At 39.6% G+C, this 21,263-nt stretch overlaps 1 protein-coding gene across 9 annotated transcripts in view; it reads left to right on the top strand.

The window, feature by feature from the left end:
• The window catches only part of ZNF197 (zinc finger protein 197), a 55,799-nt gene that overhangs the window by 27,073 nt on the left and 7,463 nt on the right, over positions 1-21,263 (top strand). The window contains exons 1-6 of one of the 9 annotated variants that reach the window (XM_074404004.1): positions 5,491-6,019; positions 6,113-6,275; positions 6,887-10,858; positions 12,342-12,495; positions 12,767-12,858; positions 13,135-13,261. In XM_074404004.1, coding sequence (XP_074260105.1) covers positions 10,460-10,858; positions 12,342-12,495; positions 12,767-12,858; positions 13,135-13,261 — 772 coding nt within the window. In that variant the 5' untranslated portion in view covers positions 5,491-6,019; positions 6,113-6,275; positions 6,887-10,459. Of the gene's footprint in view, positions 1-5,490; positions 6,276-6,886; positions 10,859-12,341; positions 12,496-12,766; positions 12,859-13,134; positions 13,262-21,263 lie in introns of those variants that run through there. The other 8 variants (XM_074404005.1, XM_074404007.1, XM_074404006.1 and 5 more) reach the window with 8 other exon arrangements.

Genomic DNA, 21,263 nt, shown 5'->3' with positions numbered 1-21,263 from the left:
TTGATTATAAGTTTAGGTTTTTCCAACAGCAGACCTGGAGACATGGATGTAGGTGGAGTAGATTAGATGATCTCAAGGAGCAGGAGGGAGTAAGCAGGGAGGGTGAGACAAGGAAAGTTGAAAGCCAACAAAGAATGAGTTATTGAGCTGGTTCCACTGTGGGCAACTGAGGCTCATTTTTGCTAGCGGCCCTCTAAGGGCCCATGTAGAACATAGCTCAGAATTTTCATGTCAAAGGACAGGATGTTGGGGCATTTCTGTACCAATTCTTATTTATCATTCTTTCAAGTTTGCCTGAGGGGATGTTATTCTCATCCACTTCTTCCAGTTTGTGCCTCAGACCTAGCTGAACAGCATTCTACACTTGTAGAGGAAGCCTTCAACCAAATAGCCTAAGATGTTATGGTATGTGCTTGAGATGGGATTCTGTCAGGATGGCTACATCCATTCTCCCACAGCTGCAAGAAAATCAGAGATGGGCAGAGGTGACTGCGGTAGAGAATACAAAGAACATCTGTTTTAGATAATAAGCAGATACTTCTTTTACTATCCTTTTAACATCAAAGAATTTTAGTGTTTTAAAATATGCCCTTTACCTATGTAGTAACTACTTCTATTGTTTTTCCATAACCCAAAGTAAAGTATCTGCAGAATATCTTGGACTGGGAAGGGTCTCAGTTATATTTGTTCTGCTCCCCAGACACCCCCAGACCCCTCTAAGGCTAGGAGATACTAGACTGACTTTAGAATTAACATTTTTGGGCCTCTCTAGAGCAGAGTGTATTGAAGAGTCATAACCTTCCATATAAAAGTCCAGGTGGGTATAAACCAAGATAGCAGGTCTCCCTGCCTCCCACTCCCAACGATTATCAAAGCCTTGGATGGATTCCCAGTGAACACAACATATTAATGCTCATTTGCATTCAAATTAGCATGAATTGTCCAAGACCTGACCACAGCTAAAGTACTCAGGAGACTGAAGACACTCTTCATGCTGGCTGTCCTGACTTTTCTCCCCTTTCTCTCTACCTGTGTCTTGCCTCAGTCTCCTGAATGATTTTCTTGCTTCTGGGTGTACAAAAGCCTAAATATAGTGGTGGAAACAGCACTTGCCTTGGATTTCAAAGCCTTACTGGTTATTAGGAAGGTATTTTAACAAATTGCTTAAACTTATTCATCCTTAGTTTCAGTATAATCAAAACTGTGATAATATTATCTATCTCAAAGGGTTTATGTAAGGAGTAAATGAAATTAACCATGTGAAAGAGGCTAACATATAGCAAATAAATTTTTTCTAATATTCTAGCTTTGCCTCACCGTTCTGATTTGAACTCTGGCTTAATTCAACTGAAATGTTTTGTGATTGCCAGTTACATAGTGCTGAAAATTGAGTGTGTATGTGGTGTACATGTGTGTTTGTGTGTATGTGTTGGGAGTGGGATGCAGAAAGTGCAGCTGGGTAGATTTTGGCACTAGTAAAGACCTCTATCAGGGGTCAATGATCTTTTGATTAATTGTAGCATCACCAGCCTAGTAATAGAGGGCTGGCCTAGAAACCAATTCGGAACAACCTGAGGTTTTCATTTTCATCTAGCCCTTGGGAAAGGCTACAGAAAGACCAAAGCAGATCCCCCAGTATCCCACTTCCTTTCCTTTCTTACTAGGGCCATAACAGTCCCTTCACCCTTTCAGATTCTAAAGCTCCTGTCAAAGCCACAAGCACCCCAAGCTCAGGTCCTCTGATTTTGCAATACCTCTATTCCTACCAAAGATTATGTGCCTTTTCCCACCTCTCCAGGTAGGCCTCCGATGAGGGTAAAAGGATAAGCAATGGGATTAATACCGTCTTCCAAAAAGCAAAGAATATGTCTTTTCTGCCTTCCCTCAAGCTTTCCAGTCTGGACTGGATTTACCCCTCTCTGCTCCCAGTGTGGTTGGCCTTTCACAGGTGGCCTTTCCCCTTCTCTAACTTTCCCTTCACTGTGACTCCCTCATTCCTACAGTGACCCCTCTCTGAGGATGTAAAGATAAGGGGGTAAGGTTGTCCAAGACAGATATTCAGATCTGAAATTAATCCTTCTAAGTGACCCTGGCCCAATTTAACCACCATGGATGCCCTTCAGTGCCTAGAAAAACTTTTTAAAATAATGCCCTGAACTGTATTTGGAAGAAGCCATATGTGATAGTTAATTTTACATGTTAACTTGACTAGGCCATCGTGTGCCCAGATATTTGGTTAAACATTATTCTGAGTGTCTGTGGAGGTATTTCTGAATGAGATTAATATCTGAATCTGTAGACTTATTGCTCTCCTTAGCATGACTGAGCCTCATCCAGGCCATTGGAAGCCTGAGTAGAAGGAAAAGACTGAGAAAGGGAGAATTTACTCTCTGCCTGTCTTCTGGCTGGGACATTGGTCTTCTCCCATCTTTGGTGATATGATTTAGATCTCTGTCCCCACCCAAATCTCATGTCAAATTCTAATTCCCAATGTTGGAGGTGGGGCCTGATGGGAGGTGATTGGATCATAGGGGTGGATTTACCCCTTGGTTCTGTTTTGAGATAGCCAGTGAGACTTGGTTGTTTAGAAGTGTGTAGCACCTCCCCTTGCCCACCCTTGGTCCTTCTCCTGCCACGACAGATGTCTGCTCCCACTTTGCCTTCCCCCATGAGCTCCCTGAGGCCCCCCCCAGAAGCAGATGCTGCCATGCTTCCTGTACAGTCTGCAGAACTGTGAGCCAATTAAACCTCTTTTCTTTATAAAGTACTCAATTTCAGGCATTTCTTATAGCAGTGTGAGAACAGACTTACACTTGGATGATATGGTTTAGATCATATTGCATCAGACTAGGAATCTGAGAAGGATTTGGATTCAGCCTAGGCCTCAGACTGAAAGTTACACCAGCAGTTTTTCTGCTTCCCAGGCCTATTGTTCTTGGATTACAACTATACCTTCAGCTCTCTTGGGTCTCCAGATTGCATGTCTTGAGATTTCTTAGCCATATATATTATATATATATAATCCTTGGTCATAGGTCAATCACATTCCAATTTGCATTAAAAACAACTCTTGACAAAGTGGGGTTTTTTTTTGTTGTTGTTGTTGTTGTTTTTTTGAGACGGAGTTTCACTCTTGTTACCCAGGCTGGAGTGCAATGGCGTGATCTTGGCTCACTGCAACCTCCGCCTCCTGGGTTCAGGCAATTCTCCTGCCTCAGCCTCCTGAGTAGCTGGGATTACAGGCACGTGCCACCATGCCCAGCTAATTTTTTGTATTTTTAGTAGAGACGGGGTTTCACCACGTTGACCAGGATGGTCTCGATCTGTTGACCTCGTGATCCACCCACCTCGGCCTCCCAAAGTGCTGGGATTACAGGTGTGAGCCACTGCGCCCGGCCAAAGTGGGGTTTTAAGAAAGATGAGAAATACAAACTTTCCATTGAGATTGGGATTTCCATTTTAGTTGATCAGTATTCTGAGATCTTATCCCATCTTGAAATGTCAGTCCTCTGCTTCCAGCCTCTTCTCATATGCCTATCTCAAATCCATTTATTTCTTCTTTGCTTGGTTTTCTTCACCTGTACATTTGGGAATTCTGAATACCAGGAATGTGTGTGTATGTAAAACAGAGGCCGTGTGTTGTATGTCCCAGATCTCTGGCCCACTTTAAACAAGTTTTGTGTAATTCCACCTTGGTCAAAAATAGGGTGTTCCTTTCCTATCACCATCACTCCACAAGGTTACCAGGTCTTTCATCTTGGGGCAGTGGTGAGCATGCTTCAAGTTCTCTGTCAGATGGGCAGAATCCCAGGGCACAAACGGAATGACAAAACTGAGGGTCTGGGGTGGCCATTGGCAATTGGTGGTCCTTACCAGCTGACAACTCTTTGGTTACATGCTTCCAGGCCACTTCTTAGTAGTAGTGTGAATGATTACAGGCTCTGGTCAGTGGTCCTTAGTCTAGTTAGTCATTTTGGCTCCTCCCATTCCTTTCTTCTTTCCCAGCAGAAACACTTGCAAGGCAACAATATTTTTCATCTTACTGAAGGCTTCTAATGGCCTAACTCACTATAGTCTTTGTCCCTTTTGTTTCCAGTCCCATAGTGTGTAACTTCTGTCTACCTAGGTAGGGCAGGGGAGGAGAAGGGAGCCTTGGTTTACAAGTAAAATTATAATTTAGTATGGGGAGAACAGCAATCACATTGATCAATATTTCAAAATCTACTCGTTCATGTTTTGAGATCCAGAAAGTACTCTTTCCTTGTTCTCTTCCTACTTGATTGGCTGCTGCTTCTCAGTCTCCTTTGCTTCGCAGTCCTCCTTATCCTTTTTTTTTTTTTACTGTCATCCAAAGGACCACCAGGATGGCTAGCTAGTATAAAAGAAAGTTTTATTCACAATATCAGTTTACAAACTTGGAGACATAGTCTCTGGCTTGAACTGAAAGTGATGCCCTCTCTGAAGAACAAAGAGAAAGTTAGAGGTTTTACAAAAAGGAGGAATGTTACATATTCCTCTTTGAGAAAGTTCATTGGCACTAGTAAGGGTGTGGGGAGCTGGCAAGCTCTAATTGGTGAGCAACTGCAGTGGGCAAAATTAGTCCTGGAGTTGCAGCAAGTTATCTCAGAAGCTATAGATAAAACTGGTTTGGGTTACAATAAGCAGTTTCAGCAGTCAAGCTTGCAGAAAATACGTTCCTGGAGCAATATTTTGTATCCTCAGTGCTTCCCCCAGCTAATTTCTCGACTTTGTTTTAGTTAGGTATGACAAGAATGGCCCAATTCTTATGAACAGCTTTCACACTTCTTAGCATTTATCACCACCTGACATATATTTATATTTGTTTTCTGTTTACCACACTAGAACTGTAAACTCTATGAGAACAGGAACTTTACCTCTTTATTTATGTCCCTAGTGCCCAGAACAGTATCTGGCATGTGGTAAGTACTCAGTAGTTGAATGAATGAATGAATGAATCAAGGATGAAGTTTAAGTATGTTATTTAATGAACACCAGGAGAGAACATGTAGAAATAAACAGAATAAGCCTGGTGCAGTGGCTCACGCCTGTAATTCCAGCACTTTGGACGGCTGAGGTGGGTGGATCATCAGAGGTAAGGAGTTCAAGACCAGCCTGGCTAACATGGTGAAACCCTGTTTCTACTAAAAATACAAAAAAAAAAAAAAAAGAAATTATCCAGGCATGGTGGCGTGTGCCTGTAATCTCAACTACTCTGAAGGTGGAGGTGGAGGTTGCAGTAAGCCAAGATCACGCCACTGCACTCCAGCCTGGACGACAAGAGCAAACTCTGTCTCACAAAAAAAAAAAAAAAAAAAAAAAAAAAAAAAAAAAAAAAAAAAAAAAAAAAAAAAAAGACATAAATAGAATAACATAAACTTTGCTAATTCAATAAACATTTATCTACAACCTATATGGCTTCAGCTTTGTACTAGGTGCTAAATACATGGGATCCATGCAGACATGGCCCTTGGCCTTTTGGAGCCTTATTCCAGCCATAGTCACATATAGGGGTGTCAATTCCAGAAGTCCACACCTAAGAGACTGAAGACCAAAGAGAGGATCAGAATTCCAATTTCCTTTATATACATCTAACTTTACCCAGCGTGATGGACAGCTGGAATAACCTCTTTCAGGGTAGAGATATCCCCACCATTTGCACATGACTTTGCACCTTCAACTTGATTACTATTTAATATCATAGCTCCAGTATGTGATCATGTGAGCAAGAGATACACCACAGTAAGCGAATTCACAAAAGGATGATTTATAATCCATGTTATTTATAGTGGGAACTGCATAGGTTCACGAAGAGACCAGAAAAGTCACCTACCAGGTCATTCAGATGAGAGGTTACTCCCTGTCAAACTCAATTGAAATGCAAATTAAAACAGAAATGTCCAAATTTCTTTGGAGGCAACAAGCATCCTGAGACCCTCGGTCCTGTCTTTCATCTCTGCGCCCTTCCAGTCCGAAACACAGCAACCGGTTCTTACTTGATGTAAGGAAGGAGGGCTTATTCCAAGGGCTCGCGTTCCTCCTCTAACCTCGCGCGCTAGGAAAAGAAACGAACCATAGAGATGTGTCTTCCTAGAGATCCCGGATGAAGGGCAGGGAGCAACAGGAAGTCGCAGTATCCACGGCTCGGCCGTTATTCTGTGCCTCGGCTGCTTCAAGGGTCCGTTCCAGTGTCATCTCCTAGCGGCCTGGCGCCGAGGCGGTGGTACCCAAGGCTGGAGCCGCAGCGGGAGCCCCCGGTGAGCGGGGTGGGCTTGGGGGCGGGCGGGCATGCAAGTAAGGCGGCCTGGGACGCGGGCCTGAGTTTGCTGGGACTGCACAGCCGTCGGTGGTCCCTCCCGGGCCCTGACCCCCCCACCCCGCACGGTCCGTCCCCAACTCCGTGTTCGGGGTTGATGTCTTGGCCTGGGCGGGGCAGGCAGCCGGCCAGGGGAAGGTACGGAGGAAGCAGCTCCGAGTCTGTGCGTGTCCGGACTGGTGCTCCAGTCTAACGGACCCCGCTGGCCCTTTGAGGATAGCTGCCTCAGTAGCCTGCTCCTCCAGCTCAGGCCTTTCTGCTCTTCCTCAGTCTCCCCTGAGGCTGATGCACAGAAACATTCTGAGGCTTCCCTATGCCGGTGGCGCCCAGACTCCTGAGGACGGATTTTTTTTTTAAGGAACGGAACAATTGTCATCTTTTAGTTTTGTAATATGATGGTATTTAAAAATCAAACTTGAAACCACCCATGCCACCCTTACTTCAGGAGTGCCTTTTAACACAAAGTGCTAAGACCGTAAACTCAGAATAAATGTTGCCCACGTCATTGGCAACCTGTCAGTGACGATTGTTACTGGTTTTCTCTTTTTGCAGCTTGCCAGATTAAAGCTTTATCGTGGACTGGTGTTTGGAAATCGTTGTTTTAGAACAGTTGTTTGGGTTTCATAAGTTTCTTCGTAGATGGAATTGTTTTGGACTTTTGGAATTAAAATCCCTGAAATCAGAATTTGTTCCCACATCTCAACTAGCTAAGTGCCCTTGAGTGGATTAGTTCCTCTGATCCCTTTGTTCTTTTTAACTTCTGCCTTGAAACCTTTTGTGAGAAGCAAATAAAATGTATATTTAATAACTTGTTATTTTTATGTTATTTTTATCTGCAAAATAAGTGTAAATAGAGTTCTGATCATTAGCTGTAGAAAATGATTCAAAATTCTTTTTAAAAATTCCTTTCCATCACCCCCAGATCAGTTACCAAGGACTGCCAAGTTTTTCTCAATTGCCTTATCCCTACTAGGGGATAAGTAAGTTCCTACTTCGTTTAGAACTTAGACATGTGTTGAGACTATTACAAAAATCTAACTGGCCTTTCTTGTTATTCAGTCCTCCTACCCCGACCATTCCCCACTAATAGAGTCATGACACCACTTAAGAGTCTCTTCATGCTCATAGTGGAAAAGATCTTTCTAATTATGGTATAATAGCCAGAAGTTATAAAAGACTGCATGGCAAAAAACACTTTAAGCAAAGTCACATGGTACATAATATGGTCCCAAAGACACTTGACAAACTGGGAAAAATTGGCACCTGCCATTGTAAACAAAAGACTAATTTTCCTATGCGATAAACGTGTGTACAAATTAACAAGACCCAACACCTTAATAGAAACACGGGCAAAATATATGAATAGTTACTTGAAAAAATATACAAATGACTCTCAATATAGTAGTTCACTCAAAATGCAAGTTAAAAATTTGGCAAAGAGCACAAACTTTAACAACTGTATTGGTGAGAGTGAGGAAAGCCACTCCCATACAGCTGTTTCTGATGGGGGCATAAATGATAAACTGGTACAGTCCTAATGAGGTCAAATTGGAAATACCAAAATTATACATGCATACCTTTTGACTCAGCAATTCTGTTTCAAAGAACTTTTCTTATATGTGACTACACACATCCAAACTGATGTATGCACAAGATTATTCATGATAATGTTGTTGGTAATAAGAAATGATTGAAAACTACCAAACGTTCCATCTGTGCTGGCATGAATAATTATGATACATCTATGCATCCATAAAAATGGGGAGAGGGGCTGTGTATTGACAGGAAAGACCTCTAAGACATGTTATTAATTGAGAAGAGGAAAATGTAGCACATTAATGGTGTACCACCATCTGTGAAAAAAGGGAAATAGAAAACAATAAATGTGTACACACATATGCATAAATAACTGGAAAGATACATAAGAAGCTAACAGGGAGAAGGAAACTTTACACAGTATGCATTTTATAATCTTAAATTTTGAGCAAGTGAGTATATTACCTATTTTTAAAAATAAGAAAAAATGTAAAGTAAAACCTCTTTAATGCTTAAATGGAAGTAAAACTGCTTCACTTATAGGACACGATGACCTCCTCAGAATACTGCCTCTCAAGAGCCTTTAGAATTTAACTTATGTTTACCTCTCTGCTGTACTCCTACAATCTTGCCTCCAAAGTTTGCTTTCATTCTCTGGTTTTCCTTCACAAAGTTATGTGTCACTCCCTTGCTTTTGAAAATAGTTTCTTTCTTCCTGGAATGGCTTTCCTCATAGTCCCGTGATCCTTTTATTTTTCCTTAAAAGTCCAATCTAAAGGTACCTTTCATGGCCAAGTGTGGTAGCTCATGTCTGTAATCCCAGCACTTTGGGAGACCAAGGTGGACAGATCACTTGAGGTCAGGAGTTCAAGACCAGCCTAGGCAATATGGTGAAACCCCTTCTCTACCAAAAATATAAAAATTAGCTGGGCATGGTGGCACAAGCCTGTAGTCCCAGCTACCCAGGAGGCTGAGACAGGAGAACTTGAACCCATGATGCAGAGGTTGCAGTGAGCTGAGATCATGCCACTGCACTCCCACCTGGGTGACAGAGGGAGACTCCATCTCAAAAATAAAAAATTACCCTTCATTAATCCTTTCTGTAGTTTTATGTTCTCCTATTACTTATACTTACACATTATATTGAAATTCTATTTATATTTCTGCACCCCCTGCCCCCAGTTGTTATAAGCAAGCTCTCTTTAAGGGTCTATGTGTTCAAATAATGAGGATGCTTTCGTATGTCACTGATGCTGATATAACTGTTATAACCTTAAAAGCTTAAAAATATTTGTATTCCTCAGCCCAACAATTCTAGGAATTTATCCTGAAGAAATAAGCAGAGATGTAACTAAAAATTTGTTAGCAAGGATAGCCATTGTGACCTTTTTTATAATAGGGGAAAGTCAGAATTAATCTGTGATAATTAGTTAGAAATAATCTATTATAGAAGATAGAAATTATTATAATCTGTAATTTGTAGATTATATCTATAAAATGTCCAGCAACAGGGGGCTATTAAGTATAGGTGGACTCATACAGCTCTTAAAAATAATGAAGAATATTTAATATGTTCACAACATAATATGTGAGAAAAGCTACAGAGCAATACACTTGGATCCAATCTTTAACCCACACTGGTGCATAGAAAAAGGGCTAGAATGACATAGTTCCGAATAATAGCAGTGATTGTTTTCTGGTTTTATAAATTTTTGGTTTTATAATTAGAAACATACATGTTGTTTCTAAAGAGTAGATGATTTCTAGAGAGCAGGTCTAAGTTCTGTATAATAAAATCTTACTCAGATTTATCCACCTGTGGGACTAGGTGTGAAAAGATAAGAGCAAGAGGCAAATTTATCCAAATATTTTGATTAACAGAATGAACAATTTTCAGAGAATTAAAAACAAGTAGAGCAAAATTACACAGAACTTAATACAGCCTTTCTTTGTTAATCGAGGTGGATAGGATTTTATCTCATGTGTCATGATTAAGACTATGATTACTTGTTAACTCTGTGGAACATAGGAATGAGTGCTAGTTACAAAGGGTAATAAGTAACATTTAAACCCATATACCAGGCACTGTCCAAAAACGCGAAATATATTTAGACATCAGATTCTCATAACAACCCCATGAGTTAGTAATTGTTACTATCCCTATTTTACAGGTTAAAAACTAAGGCTCAGAAGTGAAGGACTCATTCCAGGTTATACAGGAGCAGCCAGGATGCTCATTGTTAGAGTGGTAGAGAGTCTATTGTAATTAGATGAAGAGATCCTATGAATAAAGACCAAAGGAAGTTCATGTGTTTGGTTTCAGCAGTCTGGGTAACATGAGTGTCTGCGTCCCAGAGCCTTAAGTGGGAGGTGTCAGAGGAAACACTCTCTAGAGTCTGGAACCTTGCACTCACAAACGTTCTCTTTATTACTGGGAACTGACTGGGGCCTGGAAAGCTCAGCTCTTTCTCTGGGCTAACTTTAACAATGATTTCTTGAGGTCTTGTAGATGATACTCTCCAAACTCTAAGGAAGAAGTCAAGGATTAAGGAGACCTGGACTGGAGAGGAGCCTTTTTCTAAAACAACAATGACAAGAGAAAATTGGGCCCACAATGCTTTGAGACAAGAGGGCCTTGTGAAAGGGAAGGATGATACTTGGAAATGGGGAACCAGCTTCCAGGGAAGCAGCTTCTCTGTTTGGGAGACCTCCCACCTGCACTTTAGACAGTTACGTTACCATGAGACATCTGGACCCCAGGAGGCTCTGAGCCGGCTCAGAGAACTCTGTCGCCGGTGGCTGAGACCAGAAGCACGTACCAAGGCACAGATCCTGGAGCTGCTGGTGCTGGAGCAGTTTCTGAGCATCCTGCCTGGGGAGATTCGGACCTGGGTGCAGCTCCATCGCCCTGGGAGTGGCGAGGAGGCTGTGGCCCTGGTAGAGGAGCTACAGAAAGACCTTGATGGACCAGCAATAAAAGTGAGAAAGGTGGGGAGGGGAGGTGGGTATTGGGATGAAGGGAAGGAAAGAATTGAGGCTGGGCTAGAGGGTGTGATTTTCGTTAAAAATTAATAGCACACTAGCAACCCTAACAATAATTAAAGCAGATTCATGAGTATTCAGACCATAGAATGTGTCTGTAGAGAAATGGATTTATGTTGAGGTCTTTGGTTCCAACTTAGAAGCAGCACAAAAACATTGACTGTTTTGTCACCTGTGTAATGCTTGCTAATGCTGAGTTTGGATCAAGAACCTAAGGAATAAATGTTGCTAAGTTTTTTTCCTAAACAGAAGCATGTGTGTTGTCTCTATAATTCTGTTTGGAATGGTGATGTAAGCATAGAGTATAAAAGGCCAGGCACAGTGGCTCATGCCTGTAATCCCAACACTTTGGGAGGCTGAGGTGGGAGGATCACTTGAGGCCACAAGTTCAAGACCAGCCTGCACAACATGGGAAAACCTCTTCTCTGCAAAAGATTTAAAATTTAGCCAGGTGTAGTGGTGAGTACCTGTTGTCCCAACTACTTAGAAGGCTGAGGTGGGAGGTTCACTTGAGCCCAGGAAGTTGAGGCAGCAGTGAGCTATGATCACACCATTGCACTCCAGCCTGGGTGACAGAATAAGATCCTGTCTTTAAATAAATAAATAAATAGAATGGCAGTAGCATAACAAGAATGAAACTTTCCAGGTAAGACCTCCTCTTGTGTGCCCTCCTGGGGATTCTGCAAGCCAAGGGATTGGGTTAAGATATTTGCTTCTGATAAGATTTATATCCTTGATCATTAGATTGGGATCTTTATGTAGCCTATCGTGTGATATTTCTTTTGTACATCTATAGCTCACTAGAAACATTTCTGTATAAGACGTCTGAATCATAACTCAAATTTGGGTGTGGCATTAAGGATGGGCTTGTTCTTTTAATCATAAAGTGAAAAATTTTAGAGCTATATATTTCATTACAAATTAATACATCCTCGTTTGCAATATAAGGAAACTGAGGCAGGCATCTAGCTGGCCGCAAAACCGTGTCTTGGTGCGGATTTTAGTGTTAGTTGTATTTGAGCACAGAGGACTAGGTAAAGAAGTCAGTACTTAGATGGTAAATAAGTAGAAGAGATGTGACTGAAGTCCGTTCTAAAACTAAGTCTGAAGCTAAAATCCATGCTCTTAATTACTCCTTATTACTTCCCATTCCCTCCTTAACCCACACCCAGGTCTGGCTTCTGTTCCTACCATTCTGTTGTACAGTCTCCTCTGGGAGAGGTCACCAGTGCCATGAGTGGGGCTTGAGGGCAGCTCCATTGTTCTCAGTGCAAAGTTTTACTGCTGTTTTGATAGCTCCATACTTGAGGTGGGTCTCTCTGATCTCACAGTTCTAGATTGTGGGCAGAAAGAGGTCCACAGTGCTTAGGTGAGTCCACTTTCTGGAGGAACAAGAAGAGCCAGCTTATTTTGTTTTACCGATTTCCAGGTTCCAGTCCTTGTCCAGGATCAGAGCCCTCTCCAGAAGGCAGTGAGCACTCCAGGAACACTTTCTCCTGTACTTCCTGGCAGCCACATAGCAGCTGAAATTTGCCTGCATCCTACTGATCCAGTGGCATTCAACTTCCAGGATCCTCAAAATGGTATTTACTCAGTGCTCTGGGCTTTGGGCTGTTCCAGGACCCTTTCTGTGGCTCAACCCCTACTTCCAGGGAGTTGCTTCTTCTGCTACCCTGTCTAGGAATCTCTTACGGTGCCAGTTCCTTTCTGCTGTTTCTGCTGTTCCCACCTTCTTTCTTGGGCCCCTCTGACCTTGTATCCATTTTTATTGCTATCTTTGTGTTATTCCAGCTCTGCAAGTGGGGGTCGCTCAGAATTTGTAGGTCCCACATGCAGCTTTTTCTCCTTCCTCAGATAGTCCTGCCCCTGAAGCTTCTGCCCTTTCTCAGGAAGAGAACCCAAGAAATCAATTAATGGCACTTATGCTCCTAACAGCCCAACCCCAGGTAAGGTTAACATCTTCTTCCCTTCCCATCTGCACAACCTCACTATGACTGAAGTGCCCTCTCTCATCCTTGTACTTCAATGTCCAGTCAGTTCCCATTTCTAAATCAAGGTCTATGCTGTCGAAAGATAGACTTTATATGTGATCTCCTTATGTTTCCCTGATGTCTGTTGTGCACTCCTGGTCTCATAGTATATCCCTTCCCCAGAAGCGAAGGGAACCTTTCAACAGGCAAGCTCCTGGGCATTGGTAATCTCACACACACCTGTTATTTCAGGAGTTGGTGATGTTTGAGGAGGTATCAGTATGCTTCACTTCAGAGGAATGGGCATGCCTTGGCCCAATCCAGAGGGCCTTGTACTGGGATGTGATGCTGGAGAATTATGGAAATGTGACCTCCCTAGGTAAGGACTCTTCTTTCTATGATGCTTACCTTTACTTCATCAGCCTTTATTTGTTTTCTGATTATAAAGGTAGCATATACTTATTTTGGAAAATACTGAATATTACAAAGAAGAAAAAAAACCTTCTTTAATATTGCTATGTCCAGACAACTATCATCATTTTGATATATTACCTTTCTGGTTTTTCTATATGTTTGAAAGATTTTTTACATTGTTCAAATGTATGTGTTTGTGTGTGTATCTGTATACGGTTTTATAGGTTGCTTTCCTTGTGTGTGTTCTCGAATGTTACAAACTCTTTGCAGTTATTCTCTATATTGGCTATATGATTTGTACCATAATTCAGTTAGCCATTTCCTTATTTTGGATAATTGCTGTGATAATTATCTATCTCTGTGCCTAAGGTCTTCTAAAATGTCTTATTATTTTTAGAAGTACAATTACTGGGCATAAGCGTTTGAATGGCTTTAAGGCTCTGGCTTCATATTGCCAAATTACTTTCCATAGTGATCCCTGTCCTCTCTGTTCTTATCATTGGTGTATAAGAACACTCCTTTTGCTCTGCTTTCATTTGTACTGAGGAATCTCACAATTCTAAATTGTTGCTAATATATTTTTAAAGTTACAATATCTATTCTAAAGTAGATTTCTTTGATAAGTAATAAAAGAATATTTCAAAATTTTTTATTAGCCATATTTGCTTCCACCAAACATCAAATACCTATAGTGGTATAGCTGTGAAAATGATGTGATTTTTGCCCTTAAATATCTTATGATGGTTCAGGAGATGATTATAGAAATATTAAATGTACAAGGCAGAGTAAAATAATTGGTACAAGAGTGGCATAAACCTGGTGTGATGGAAATGCAGAAAACAGAGCAATCAATTCCATTCCTGGGGATTAGGAAAGGCCATAAAGGAGGTAGCATTTATACTGGAACTTGAAGAAAAGCATAGAATTCTGTTTGAAGAAATCAACATTCAGAAATGGATAATCAGCCACAGGAACTAATTTTGACTGAAATACAGATTGACAGTATCAGTTTAAATGGCTGCAGAGTATTCCATGTTCCATGCAGAGTATTCATGCTTTACAATGACAGCTTTATGATTCTGAATGTTTCTATTCAAGAACATTACATAACATTCCATTTTTTTCTGTACTGCCTTTGTATGTATTAGGCATGTTTTAAAATCGCCTAGATCTTGCGTATTTCTGGTAATATTTATTCTTTGAAATTACAGTCTTTTCTGATTTCTAATTGACTGTCATTTACATATATGAAAGTACTGTTTTTTAATATGTTAATTTTGTACCCAGCAACTTTATTATTTTACTGTCTTTAGTAATTTATACTGTATATTTTCATATTTTGAGACTGTATCCTTTAGTATCTCAGCAGTGGCAGTGGTGGGTCAAACAGTCTGTAGATTTTATACTTTGATACATACTACCAAACTGCTTTCTACCAGTGATACCTGAATTAAACTCCCACAGAAAGAGCACACAGAAGAGCCAATTTCCCCTGGATCATGATTTGGTTAGTGTTTTAATTAAATCTTTGCTAGGTAGGTGAAGAATACCATCTTTTGTTTGTTTATTTTTCATGTTTTCATTATTGCTGTGATTGAAATCTCTTCATATGTTTACTGGTCGTTTTACTGCTATTCTTATACTTCCTGTGTATATAGAACTGCTAATGCGTTGTCAATTGTTGCATATGTTTTTCCCATTTGTTTGCCTTTCAATATTATTTATTAATTCTTTTAAGCCTTAGAAAATATTTTATGTTGTTAAACTTAGCAAAATTTTCCTTTATGGTCTTAGTGGTCTTTTTCCTCATAAAATTATTTTTTAAACCCACCTGTATTTTCTTAAGATACTTTTATTATTTTATTTTGATATTTAAGCTTTAATCCATCTTGATATTTATCAATTTATCTTGATATGTAGAATGACATAGACATCCTGTAGAGGGGTTTTGCTGTTTCTGAGATGGCAGTCTCACCACGTTGCCCAGGCTGGCCTCAAACTCCTGGCCTCAAGCAAACATTCTACCCCAGCTTCCCAAGTCGCTATGACTATAAGCATGCACTACCATCCAGCTTTTTTTTTTTAACCCAAGTGGCTTTCTTTCAGTAGTTCCAAAGCTATTTACTCAATAATCAATCTTTTTGAAAAATTTTAAAATAGACTTTATGGATTAATTGGCTAATTTTATTAAAAACACTCACCATGGACCCATACCTCATGCTGTACACTAAAATAAATTCCAGATAGGTCTAAGAGTTACATTTTAAAAAAATAATGTAATTGCTTGATTATTCTAGCTCTTTGAAGAAAGAGAAACTTGAACCAACTTTAATACGTTAAAAAAAAATCTCCCTCCAATGTTGTTGGGGCTTTGGGCAAACAGGTGCCTAATGTTTATTCTCATTGACTTAGTAACTCAGGTTTGAGGGGGATATATTAAAGAACCTCTGATTTGAGGTTCAGAAAGAGGGAATATAAGTCATATGTCTAAAAATAGTACCAGGTAACTATCATGGTTAAAAGTTAGGCAAAACAAATTCCCTAAGATCAAGTACTAAGCAGAGAATGGTGTTTTGACCTAATAATATATTATGACACTATCAAATATTATGATAACTCTGGGTACTCAATTTTCATACATTGATAAACTGTGATAGAAAAGCAGACTCTCAGATAACTTGAACATACTACTTCAGTATGTAAAATATTTGTGTATGTTTATTTAGGAGGTTGGACTAGAATTTGAAGGAAAGTATTAAGAAATATTGAGTACCTTCCATGTTAGGCTTAGCTCCTGCCTTAAAGTACATTCAAATTGGAGAGATAGACATTTCCACTTATAATTACAATATAATTTGGCACATGCTGTATAATAAAAGTATGTATAAGGTTATGTGAGCCCATAGGAACCTGGGAATGATGAAAGGATTGGGACAGTGGGAGGAGGAGGCGGATTGTTCCCAGTTCTTCCACCAGGGGGGAAAGATTTATAACAGTTTTATTGAGGTATATTTAACATACCATAAAATTCACCATTTACAATGTACAGTTCAGTGCTTGTTGTATATTCACCAAGTTGTGCAACCATCACCGCAATCAATTTTAAAACATTTTCATCACCCCCAAAAGAAACCTTGCACCCTTCAGCAGTCCACCCTTATTTCACATAACTCGTTCCTCCAACCCAGCCCTAGCAGGCACCAATCTGTCTACCTCTATAGATTTGTGTATTTGAAACATTTCATATAAATGGAATTGTGCAATATGTGGTCATTTGTGACTGGTTTCTTTTAGTTAACGTAGTGTTTTTAAGCCGTATCCATGTTGTATCAGGTATCAGTTCTTTATTTCTTTTTAATGCCAAATAATATTCCATTGAACGGATATATCTCCATTTATCAGCTGATGAATGCTTAGGTACTTCCACTTTTGGTCCATTATGAATAATGCTGTTATGAACATTTGTGTACAATTTTTGTGTGGATATATGTTTTCCTTTCTCTTGGGTATACACCTAGGAGTAGAATTGCTGGGTCTTATGATAACTCTGTCTTTAGTCATTTGAGAAACTGTCAGACTGTTTTCCAAAGCAGCTGCACAGTTTTACACTTCTACCAGCATTATATAAAGGTTCCAGTTTTTCTACATCATCCCTATCACTTGTTATTACCTGTCTTTTTATTTTAACTATCCTAATGGGTCTGAAATGATATCTCACTGTGGTTTCAATGTACATTGCCCTGATGGTTAATGATGCTGAGCAACTTTTTATGTTATTACTGACTGTATATATATCTCTGGAGAAAACTGTCTATTTGGATTCTTTGTCTATATTTTAACTAGGTTATTTGTCATTTTATTACTAAGTTGTAAGAATTCTTTATATAGTCTAGATATAAGTTCTTTAACAAATACATGATTTACAAATATTTTCTTCCATTCTGTGGGGTCTTGCCCTGTTGTCCAGGCTGGAGTGTAGTGGTTCGATCATAGCTTACTGCAGCCTTGAACTCGTGGGCCCAAGCAATCCTGTCACCTTAGCCTCCTGGGTAGCTGGCATTACAGGTGCACCCCAGCAGCCTGGCTAATTTTAAATTTTTTGTAGAGACAGAGTCTCACTGTGTTGCTCTAGCTGGTCTTGAACTCCTAGCCTCAAACAATCTTCCTGCTTCAGCCTCCCCAAGTGCTGGCATTACAGGCTTGAGCCACTTGGCCTGGTGACTTTTCCTTTTCTTGATGGTTTCCTTTGAAGGACAAAAGTCATTAATTTTTATGAGTTCCAGTTTTTTTTTTCTTTTGTTGCTTCTGCTTTTGGTGTCATATAATAAGAAACTATCACTAATCCAAGGCCAGGAAGATTTATGTCTGTTTTCTTTTAAGTTTTAGCTCTTACATTTAGGTCTTTTATCCATTTTGAGTTAATTTTTGTATATAGTAGTAGGTAAGGATCCATGTTCATTCTTCTGCATGTGGCACCGTTTATCCCAAGCACCATTTGTTTAAAAGACTGCTTTCTCCATTGCATTGTTTTGGCACCCTTTTAAAAAAGCAGTTGATCATAAATATGAGGGTTTATTTCTAAAGTCTTAGTTCTAGTCCTTTGATCTATATGTCTATCCTTATGTCAGTATCATCCTCTCTTACTATTTTGGCTTCATAGTACATTTTGAAATAAAAAGGTGTGAGTCCTCTAACTATGTTCTTTTTCAAGACTGTTTTAGCTACTCTAGGTCTCTTGACTTTCCATCTTAATTTTAATATCAGCCTGTCAATATCTTTGAAGAAGCCAGTTGAGATTTTTATAGATATTGCAATGAATCTGTAGATCAATTTGAGTAGTATTGCCATTTACCAATGTTAGGTCTTTTAATCTTTGAACCTGAGGTATCTTTCCATTTATTTAGGCCCTGAGTTTCTTTCAATAATATTTTATAGTTTTCAGAATAGAAGTTCTTCTTTTGTTAAATTTATCCTAATCTTACTGTTTCTGAAACTATTATAAATGTTTTCTTAATTTCCTTTGTGGATTACTTAGTGCTAATGAATAGAAATATCACTGATTTTTTTATGAGATGGGAGTTTATATGTTTCTCAGGCTGACCTTGAGCTCCTTGGTTCAAGCAGTCCTCTGCCTCAGCCTACTGAGTAGCTGGGACTACAGGTGTGTGCCACCATCTCAGGCTGATTTTTGTATCTTGAGCTTGTATCCTGCAATCTCGCTGTACTTATTAGTTCCAATAGTTTTTTAGTGATTTCTAAGGATTGTTTATATGCAAGATTTTCTCATCTGCAAATAGAGATAATTTTACTTCTTCCTTTCCATCTGGATGCCTTTTATTTATTTCTCTTGCCTAATTGCTCTGGCTAGAACCTCCAGTACATGTTGACTAGAAGTGGCAAGAGCAGACAGCCTTTTTTTGTTCTTGTTCTTAGAGAGAACACATTTAATCTTTCACCATGAAATATAATTTATTTTAATTTTTTTGAACAGGATCTTACTCTGTCACTCAGGGTAGAGTGCAGAAGCATGATCATGGCTCACTACATCCTCAACTTCCTGGGCTGAAGTAATCCTTGTATATCCTCTTACCTCAGCCTCCCACATATCTAGGACCACAGGCACACACCAACATTCCCAAATAATTATTTGTTTTTATTTTTATTTTATTTTTTCTGTAGAGTCAGTGTCTCACCATGTTCCCCAAGGTGGTCTCAAACTCCTGGCCTCAAACTCCTAGTCTCAAATCTACCTACCTTGGCTTGCCAAAGCATGAGACACTGTGCCTGGCCAGAAATCCCCTTCTATTTCTACTTTGTTGAGTGTTTTTATCACTGTGGAGTGTTTTTATCTAGTGTCTTGATGATGTGGTTTTTGTTCTTCATTTTGTTGATATGGTGTATTACAATAATTGTTTTCCTAGTGTTATACCAACATTATTTTCCTGTGATAAATCTCACTTGGTCATGATGTATAATTCTTTTTATGTGTTGCTAGCTTTAGTTAGCATTTTGTTGAGGATTTGTATGTTTGTATTCATATGCTGTATTAGTCTATAGTTTTCTTTTTTGTGATGGTTTTGTCTGGTTTTGCTATCAGGGCAATACTGGCTTCATAGAATTAATTGGGAAATGTTTCCATTTATTGGAAGAATTTGTGAAGAACTGGTATTCTTTTAAGGTTTGGTAGAATTCTCCAGTGAAGCAACCTGAGTTTGGGCTTTTTGTGTGTGGGAGGGTAATTTTTTTTTTAATTACTGATTCAATTTTTTTTCCCCTGTTGTAGACCTACTCAGATTTTCCATGTTTTCTTGAGTCAGTTTTAGCAGTTTGTGGCTTTTTAGGAATTTGCCTATTTCATATAAGTTGCCTTAATTTATTGACACCATACCATTCATAGTATTATTTATACTCATTTTTATTTTTTTATTTTTTTTATTTTTTCGAGAGCAGGTAAGACAAGGATAGAAGTTCTCACTCTGACCCCTTTTTATTTTTTTTAAATTAGTGTTAATGTTCAGAGAGTGACGACTTTAGAGCTTAGTTTTAAAGGATGTAGGTCTGGGCTTGGGTGGTGAGTTGGAAAGAGGAAGAGCAATTCAGGAAGAGGAAAGGACATGGGCAGTGATAGGCAAGAAATGACATGTTTGGGCAGCTCCATGTAGTACACTGTGGCTAGAGTCTAGGGGCATAAGAGATACTGACAATAGTTGATACCAGAAAAACAGGCGGTGTGTGAAGATATCCCTTTGACTCTGCTTTATGCTTTGTCCTGTAGGCAATGAAGAGTTAGATGTTTTGAGCAAGTGAGTGACATGATCAAATTTACCAATTGGAAAGGTCGTTGATAATAAAGGTACACATGGATTGGAGCAGATGAAAGCGAGGAGTGTTAGAGGCAGGAAAGCCTGTCTGTTCCTTGCAGGCTTCATTCACCACAGATTATGGAAAGTAACAAGCTCCTTCCATCATTCTGACATTTTTCTACCAAGTCTTAAAAAGATCATAGGCTCATAATAGTCTGATTCCTAAACTAAAATATCAAATAGTTTAACCAGCTAATTAGCTACTGATAACAAGAGTTGCTAATTTCTTAACCATTTTCCATCTCAGTTTAACCACTTATAACAGTTCATTTCCTTAACGCTTGCTTCATTACATAGAAGCAGCCCTCCTCTCCACTAGCATTCTCCTCATCTTTGTGTTTTGTTTTGTTTTGTTTTGTTGAGATGGAGTCTTGCTCTGTCACCCAAGCTGGAATGCAGTGGTGTGATCTCGGCTCACTGCAACCTCCACCTCCCAGGTTCAAGTGATTCTCCTGCCTCAGCCTCCTGAGTAGCTGGGATTACAGGTATGCACCACCACATCCAGCTAATTTTTGCATTTTTAGTAGAGACAGGGTTTCACCATGTTGGTCAGGCTGGTCTCAAACTCCTGACCTCAAGTGATCCACCTGCCTCGGCCTCCCAGAGTGCCGGGATTACAGGCATAAGCCACCATCCTTGGCCTCTCCTTGTCTTTGAAACCTCACTGTGAATAAGGAAAGTGAAGTATCAGCATTGGATAGGCCTAAGACACATACCCATCCCTGCAGCCAGGTAGTTGGGTACTGTGATTGGCAGTCCTGCCTGAGTCCTAGAGAGAAGGGCAGTTGAGATGAGATATGAGGGCCTGACTAAGAATGTCTGTAGTTCAAGTTAATATTTATTGGATCTTTGCCATCCTCAACCTTTCATAAACTTAAAGAAATTTATAATGAAATAAAATGGCTGCACTCTTGTCTTCTATTTAGATAGAAGAAAAGTATTGTTATATTCAAATAGAAGATGATGTTACTGTTATTCACATAACTTTACTTATTAGACAGTTTGGGGGAACTGGCTCATAATTTATCTCACACTTGGGTAGTTTGACAGTAAACTTCCAAAACATTTTCATAAAAATTATTTCATATTTTTAAAATATTTGAG

This window comes from Saimiri boliviensis, chromosome 8 (assembly GCF_048565385.1).
Source record: "Saimiri boliviensis isolate mSaiBol1 chromosome 8, mSaiBol1.pri, whole genome shotgun sequence".
Lineage (NCBI taxonomy): Eukaryota > Metazoa > Chordata > Mammalia > Primates > Cebidae > Saimiri > Saimiri boliviensis.
The sequence above is the reverse complement of the archived record's forward strand: the minus strand, read 5'-3'. Positions and strand labels throughout refer to the sequence as shown.